The following is an 8,216-nucleotide window of genomic DNA, read 5'->3' as shown; positions in this document are numbered from 1 at the left end:
TTAGAACCAGTTGCCCTAGTAGATCCAAATAATTCAAAAATTTATATTAATTTGATTGTGTGGTAGTAAGATATCTCATAATATTTCAGCATCGGCCAAAATTATGTTTTGCTGTCTCGCTCGGTTGTGGATTACGTTAGTAAAGAAGGCTTAGTCAACCGACCGAATCACAAGGGCTAAACGCACCAGTCTGATTTGTTGGGAAATGATCATTTTGAGACGGAGGATGCACTCCGCGATGTTGTTGGGTTGATCATCACCGCCACGTTAATCTCATCTCCATAACCCCTCCCCGGCCTCCTCTTCCCCTTTCTTCTTTCGTTCTCTTCTTCTTCAGATAACTTCAACTTCAGATACTTGTATATACTCTGCAATCCAGAAAATGGCCCACAAATCTACCAGATCGTCCACACGCGGGAACTCAGGTCGCTCCGTCCCCTGCTCCTCCGCCTCCTCGCTCGCCAGTGCAGATATGGATGTGGATCGCAAAGTCTATATTCCGCTGTGCTTCTGCCTGATGTCGTTTGCGGTTATGGTCTATGTCAACTGATTCTATCCAAACACATTCGAAAACTACACTCCAAGACCCTCTCAACGCTGCGTCGAATACCGACCACCCTCAACGGTCGGCGACGTCATCCTCGTACAATCGTACTATCGCTCCCCGATACCGATGGTCTAGTCTACAAGACGATAAACATCCACATCCGCCCCACCCCACCTCACCATACTCATCGCCAACAAAATCATGCGTAGCCATCATATGCAAATCATATGAATTTGAGACGCTACAAGGCAAGAACGACGTTTTGAGATGGACTCGGCACCTGTTCTCAGTACCTACAACGTCCGTCATCTATAACGCTCACCTCGAGATTCTACCAGACGATGTCGTCCAGTCGACCCCGAGCGCGAGTCTAGATCACATTGGTTGGTTGCAACATGGAGAATAATTGTGTCAGGGAGGGGGCATGATACCATCCAAGCATGCAAGCCAGGCAAATATGCCTTGCACAGCAAGATATGCACATTTGATCATGATACAGAATGAAAGAATATCCACAGTCAGATTGCTATGAGTTCTAGAGCATCAGTTAGGCTTAGGCCTGAAAGTGAATACATGAGACTTAAATATGAGGCCCGAGCATATATTTCAGCAATCAATCAGTTAGTTACTAAAGATACCACTCACATCTGCGTGTTCTGTTCATCTTCGCGATTCGACTTCATTGCGAGCTCGAATTTTTCTTCTATGATAATACCTTCAGCATGCCACACACCTCTTGGACACTGAAGCAGAATGCTCGTCTAAAAGATTCCTACCCCAAAATGTCTTCGACACGAAATCAGAGTACTTTTCATTGCGGGCATCTGATGGGGTATATATATGATGACAACGGACGCCAGGCCAGAAACTCAGCACTCTTTTCGGCTGGAGTATCCTTCACCCTGCTCATGCCTCGAGCTCATCCTAGATTCCTAGGTCCTTTACGCTCAGAATCAGATTTGCAAAAGACAATATGCACGTTTCTGTGGCTAGGCCGTTATCGCCTCCAGACCTCAACCCATGATACAAGTCTGACAATAAAATAAGGTACGAGAGCATAGATCCCTAAGGTCAATCTCCAAAGAAGCCAGCAGGGAGGCGTGGGGATTTTCTTTGAAGGAGAGACTAGGGATAATTGCTAAAAGTACAATTGGAGACAGAGAGGACTTAGTTACGCCTACTGAGAGAATGTGCCGTGCCGGCTTGACAGAGGACCCATTAGCAGATGGAGACCGTCACTGCGCTTTACTAGAAATGCTTTCTTTATTTGCCATAAGCCATTGTACCAGGTAGTGGGCAGTTCAGAGAAGGAGAAACTCTTTACACACAAAAAGCAAACATTTAAAAAAGTACTACCTACTACTCTTCATAAGCTACCTACTCAATTTCCATTGCTTTTTGTTGATTTTACCTGCCTTTTTCAAATGCAGCTGAACGTGTGGTACCCGGTGTGTTTAGTGAAGAGATGAACATAAGAATGTTTGTTGTGAGTTTCCATATAAGAAGCCCGAATGGTCCAGGGGTAAGATTCATCCTTCGGGGTAAGCACCACTAGTGGTGTCAAGCTTCAGCTCTTCAAAGAGCTTTGTCTGGATGAGACCCGCGTTCGAATCGCGGTTCGGGCCCTTCCTTTTTTTGTTCTTCCACACACACACACACACACACACACACACTCTCTCTCTCTCTCTCTCCCCTTTCTTTTTTTGTTTTCGTTCTTTCTGGGGTGTGTGTGTGGTCCTCCACTCTCACATTATTTATTAATTATTAAATTTATTTTATATATATATCAATTATATAGAGAGGGATAGATAGATATATATATAGACAGGTGAGATCTCTTTATTTTTTCTCTTTAGTCCCTCTATTTTTCTTATGATTGAATAAATGAGCCAGTTTTCTTTAGAGATGGTTCCGAGAGTACCACAAAATATATATCCATGTACAACGTCTATTCACATTTCTATCAAATTCACTACACATCTACCGCATGGTCACCAGCTCCTCTGCACTGGTCGGGTGGATAGCAACACAGCTATCAAAGTCCTTCTTGGTAGCGCCCATCTTGATCGCGACACCGAAACCCTGCAGCATCTCGCCCACGCCGAGACCCAGAATATGCAGACCGACCACCTTCTCCTCGAGGCCGACACACACGATCTTGAACTCGGTCGGGTTCTTCTTCTTCTCCTCGGCCGGCAGGACGTCGTAGTACATCGCGGTGAACTTGGTATAATAAACCTTGACCTTGTCGTCCCCGTAGCGTTCGCGTGCTTGCGGCTCGGTCAGACCGATGGTGCCGACCTCCGGGTGCGAGAAGACCACGGTGGGGATATTCTCGTAGGACAGTTTGGCGGATTTGAGGGCCGGGGGACCGAAGAGACGGCTGCCGAGTTGGCGACCGGCTGCGATGGCGACTACACGAAACAAAAGTATTTAGTCGGGTTGTTCAACAGAGGGACAAAGAAGAAAGTAACGTACCCGGTGTCAGTTCCGCAACGCCAGTGACATCGCCAAGGGCGTAGACACCTTCCGCCGAGGTATTCTGGTACTGGTCGACGGTGACGTGGCCGCTCTCGTTGAGCTTGACGCCGGGGACCTCGAGATGCAGATCCTCGATCTCGGGCACACGACCGACAGCCCACAGCAGCTCGTTGAATTCCATCTCCGACCCGTCCTTGCCAATCAGCTTGAGCACCTTGTCCTTGCCCTTGCCGTCCTTCAGCAGTTGCACCTCCGAGAACCCGCGGTGGTTCTTGTGGATGTGCACGCCGGTCGCCTCGTACCGCTCCGTCATCGTCTTCTGGATCATAGGGTCGAACTTGCGCAGGAACGTCTCGCCCCGAATGAACATGTGGGTCTCCACGCCGACGGCGGCCATGACACCGGCCAGCTCGACGGCGATGTACCCCGCACCTACGACAGCAACCTTGGGCGGGAGCTCCTCGATCTCGAAGAACCCGTCGCTGGTGATACCGTGCTCGGCGCCCTTGACGTTGGGAATGATGGGCCGGCCACCGGTCGCGATGAGAACGTGAGGCGCCGTGTACCGCGCCTTTCCGCCGTCACTGAGCGTAACCTCGATGACCTTGGGCTCGACGAACCGGGCGCGCCCGTGCACGAGGTCGATGCCCTCCTTGCCCCAGTTTCTCTCGTAGGCACCGTTCAGACGCTTGACCACGGCATCCCGGGTTTCCTTGAATTGACGGTAGTCGATCTTGATGTCCTTGGGGATGTCGTAGCCGTAGTGCTCGCCAACGTGGAGGGCTTCGTTGATGGAGGCGAAATTCCAGGTCATCTTCTTGGGGACGCAGCTGCAGCCCCGTTCGGTTAGCATTTCCCACGCTTCCCTGGGCACGCATGGGAGCAAGGCACAAAACATACCCGACGTTGACGCAAGTTCCACCAGCCCGTCCACTCTCCACAATCAGCGTCTTCGCACCATACCAGCCAGCGGCACGCCGGGCGCTACCGCTACCACCACTACCACCACCCAAAACAATATAGTCATACTGCTGGACGTCTGTAGGAGCCATCTTGGTAGAGTCCGCCGCAACCGCAGTCGATGTAAAGTGTCGAGAGAGAGAGGCGAGACGGGGCGCTGTGTTGGAAATCAGAGTGCGAGAATCCAGTTTCTGAATCGTAGAGTTGGCTCGTCGATCTGCAACGGTAGAAAGGACCCGAGCGGACTGAAAGATCGTGGGTGAGCGGACCAGTTGCGACACACGAGGTTTGGATGCCTGAGCTGGAAGCAGAATGCGGAGGGAGGAGCGGGAGAGCATGGAGGATCCTCGTTTCTATTTCTTTTTCCCCCTCGGCGAGTGGTGGATGTCGAATGAGGGGAGAAAGGGTGGAGGAAGATGGATTATTGGAGGGGGCAAAGCCAGCTAGAGTAATCAAGAGCTAAAATGGACACTCCGGAGATTGAGGCTGGCGGGGAGCTCGAATGCGGTCGATGACGGTGGACGCGGATTGCTGACGCAGAAGAACTCAGCGGAGTAGATCGACTACTATGCGAGGTAATAGACTGCGAGATCACATACCGTCTACAACGGCAAATTGTCTCCAGATAATTATCTCCCAGGATTGACGGCGGTTTCCGATTTTCTTGATCTTCTGAAGATGAACACCAAATTCGCCGATACACACCGATTTCGGTGTTCGAGGCCTGGAAATTCGGTCATCACAGCCACACGTGACGCGATTGATTGCTAAGCATTTGATGATGAACAGCACAAAAATGACAAATCCTCAGAGAGTCGGGGTCGTCCTATTTTGGGGGAATATCTAACCCGGAATAAGGGTATCGAAACATTATGTATTTATTTACATGAGAGACAAAGCAAATTCAAGTTGCCGGTGATACCATATTACATCTCGGTCGGTAATCATCACACATAAAGCTTTGTAGCACATGGATGTGAAGCCAAAGCAAAAATAACAGCATCAATGATGACAGATTCGCACGTTCAATGAGATGGAGAATGCCCAGACAGACGGCGCCCGCGCCAACAAGTCCTCCGTTCATGCACTCGCTCCATCCAACAAGAAACAGAAGCTAGGGGGGTCATAGAGCAAATGGAATGTTCAGGAGATATGAGAGATGAGCTGACCAGATAGGATTATCCTAAGAAGCTGAAGGTAGTGAAGAGGGATCATCAAGCAAAGGGCTGCCCGGTACTGCATCCAGAGCCACGGCATGCAATGCGGGTTTCTCTGAATCTTGCAACTGTCCCCGTTGGTGACGTTCAATTCTCTCCTTGACCCATTCTGCCACTTCCTTGTCCTCGGTAGCGGTACTCGGAACGTGTCCACTAGGTTGGCCATCAGACGAAGCGGCGGATGTTGCATCGGTACCGTTCGACTCCGTCGGCGGTTGCATCAAGGGAGCAAGCCAAGGATGTCTGAGCAACATACTATACGAAGGGCGCTTGCTGGGATTTTTATCCAAGCAAGCGCGGACGAATGCGTGCGCCTCTTCCGAATATCCTTCCTCCGGTAATGTTGGCGGATCTCCATGCACGATAGCCTTAAGAATGATATTAGAAAGCGCTTGATCACCCGATTAGAATGAGGAAGACTCACATGCAACTGGCTGAAAATGTTGTTAAAAGTTTCAGGAGGATATGGGTAGCGACCGATAGCGCATTCGATAATGGTCAGGCCCAAACTCCAGACGTCACTCTGCACACTATAAGTTCCACCACCAGTCGCGCCGGACTGCTGCACACCACCTCCTGCAATACGTTCAGGTGCCATATAACTCTGGCAGCCAATATTCGTCTTCGCGATACTGGCGACCAAGTTGCCGCTGACACCGAAATCGCAGATCTTGATTTGACCTCGAGAGTTGACTAGAATATTAGTAGGCTTCACGTCCCGATGAATGATGTTATGATCATCTTTGAGGGTCTTCAGTCCCATGACGGTGGATAAAGCAACCTTTCGAAGGATGTTTTCCGGTACGCCGTCCTTGTAGATTTTATCAATAGAGCCTCCGTCCATATATTCCACACACATATAAACCGCGCCCTCCTGGAAAAAGGCGCCGTAGAAGTCGATAATGAATGGTGAAACGCAACGGTGCAGAATATCCAACTCCATGATGATCTGGGCAAACTTGTTCTCATCCAGCTCCAGGCGAATCTCTTTCATCGCCATAATGTAACCGGAAAGATTGTCCTGGGGCTTAGCCGCAGAAGTGCTATCCGAGTTCGAGTTCTCGGTCGGGCGACTAATGACCCCGCGAAGCCCCATACCAGGTTTGCGCATATGTGGCCGGCTATGTCGAACTTTGTAGACCGTTCCGTAGTTGCCCTTACCTAGCTCATCCAGTCGTTCAACCTCATCTAACGAGATGCTGAAACTATGCCCGGATGAGAATTCGACGCCGCCACCGTGCAGGATAGCCTTATTCTTGAAATTCAGAGTTCCCGCCTTGGTGTCAATGTACTCCGAATATTTGCTGAATGCGGACCCTCCAGATCCATCTGAAGAGTCATTGCCAGGCGAGCTGCCTCCTGACACACTCGCAGGGCCAGTGGCATCTGACAGTTTCAACCCTGGCTTCATTCTTTTCGCGGCCAGGCTGCCAGTTTTCGGCGAAGGCGAATGGGAACCAGGAGAAGCTCCCGGAACCGAGGGTGAAGATGCCCAATTTTTACCCTGAGGGCGTGCCGTCGGGGGAAGGCGTCCGGCGAGTGCGCCTCCCATCGGAGGCGATGGCCCTGCTATCGGACTCGGCGAACCGGACACGCCTGATCGGGACGAAGGAATTGTTCCGGTAGAGACGGCATGAGGTAAATGCGGGGGAGCACCTTGTCTGGAGAGGGAGAAGGCCTTCATCTTGGCCAGGATGTCCTGATTCAAGCCGCCCGGCTGCGCGCCACTCATGGAGGCGTGTGGCCGTATCGGCGTCCCCGCACCACGCCGAGCCGCATTGATTTGGCCCAGATGAGTTGACGAAGCACTTAGTCCCGAAGTCATATCACGGTCCGGCCGAAGGGATGGTGCCGAGGTATGAGACGGAGGAGCAGTGACAGAGGGGGAAAGGTCATCGTCCGTGGTGGTGTCGGATTGATTGTCAATATCGACTTGGGGGGGCGGAACCTCTGCGACGGATTCTTGTTCTGGCCCCATTGTAGTCGCGCTCATCGTGGAGATGGGAAGAGGGGATCGCCGTTTCGGCTACTTTTTTTTCTTGATCCGAATACGGACAACCCAGGACTGCGATCATGAAAGGAGGGAAGGCGAAGAATCCAGATTGAGCTAGTTTCTGAGGAAAGGATAGAGCAAGATTTCTGTAAATGATCCTGCTGCTGTAACAAGTGTTAGATATCTGACCTGGAAGAACCGTGAGGTTCTAGGAAGCAGGGTAAATTGCCTCAGCGCGGGGGCAAAGCCATACCGAAAACAAGGCAGGATAGATGGACCAAGTCACCACGACCCAAGAAAGACGAGTGTGAATCACTTGCAGAATCGCCCGGTGCCTTGAAAAGACGCCAGAGAAAGGGAGGGAGGGTAATTGTACGAATGGACAAGTTTTCGAAAGGTATAGAGAAGAACCATAAGAAAACGAAAGAGGAGAGGGAGTTTGAGATAAAAGATGGAGATCCAGGGAATGATGCCTGGGGCAAGTGTGGCAGCCAAGCACCCTGGGAAATCTTGGCTGTGGATGGTCGAGAAATTTCCAGCTACGAGCACGTTTTGTTGAACCTGGGTTGACTTGGGAGATGGCGGAATCCCAGTTTAATTATGATAATGGATTCAAATATTAGTAGTAGATAGTAGAAGTAGTCATCTCCAACTATCTTTCTACCCATCAACCATACAATCACATATTCGGGTTGACGAGATACGTAGGTACTATGGCCGGGGGATGCGCTTCTTCCTCTCTTTGGTGCGGGTGCGTTTGGCGGGAAGAAACACCAGCCAATGGTTGGCCTCAGGCGCTCAAGGGTATCGTCTTAGTAGGTGGACAAGGCAGCAATCAATAATCATATATCATTTCATTTGTTATCGAAGTACGGAGTACGGTATATACTCGTACCTGTAAAAGTACTTGAGCTCAACCTTTTGAACAGTCTTGATTCTTTACAGACGAAATTCCAACAGAAAACAGTCTCTTGAGAAGTCTACAATGGCCAGGCTGAATATGAATGAAACCGAACCA

The 8,216-nt window shown here is 50.4% G+C and overlaps 2 protein-coding genes across 2 annotated transcripts; both read right to left on the bottom strand.

The window, feature by feature from the left end:
- Nucleotides 1-2,527: 2,527 nt before the first annotated feature.
- Nucleotides 2,528-4,326, bottom strand: glr1 (glutathione-disulfide reductase GLR1; the record flags this gene model as incomplete). Its single annotated transcript, XM_026762312.1, has 3 exons — nucleotides 2,528-2,961; nucleotides 3,026-3,858; nucleotides 3,929-4,326. 3 exons carry the CDS (start codon nucleotides 4,324-4,326, stop codon nucleotides 2,528-2,530), a joined length of 1,665 nt encoding a protein of 554 aa, XP_026615650.1.
- An 845-nt stretch (nucleotides 4,327-5,171) lies between these two features.
- On the bottom strand, nucleotides 5,172-7,183 carry pbs2 (mitogen-activated protein kinase kinase PBS2; the record flags this gene model as incomplete). The annotated part of the gene is made up of 2 exons (XM_026762245.1): nucleotides 5,172-5,573; nucleotides 5,630-7,183. The coding sequence occupies 2 exons, from the start codon at nucleotides 7,181-7,183 to the stop codon at nucleotides 5,172-5,174; spliced, it is 1,956 nt and encodes a 651-aa protein (XP_026615649.1).
- Nucleotides 7,184-8,216: the final 1,033 nt, after the last annotated feature.

This window comes from Aspergillus thermomutatus (genome assembly GCF_002237265.1).
Source record: "Aspergillus thermomutatus strain HMR AF 39 chromosome Unknown NODE_61, whole genome shotgun sequence".
Lineage (NCBI taxonomy): Eukaryota > Fungi > Ascomycota > Eurotiomycetes > Eurotiales > Aspergillaceae > Aspergillus > Aspergillus thermomutatus.
Note: the sequence above shows the minus strand (reverse complement) of the source record. Positions and strands in the feature narration are given on the sequence as shown.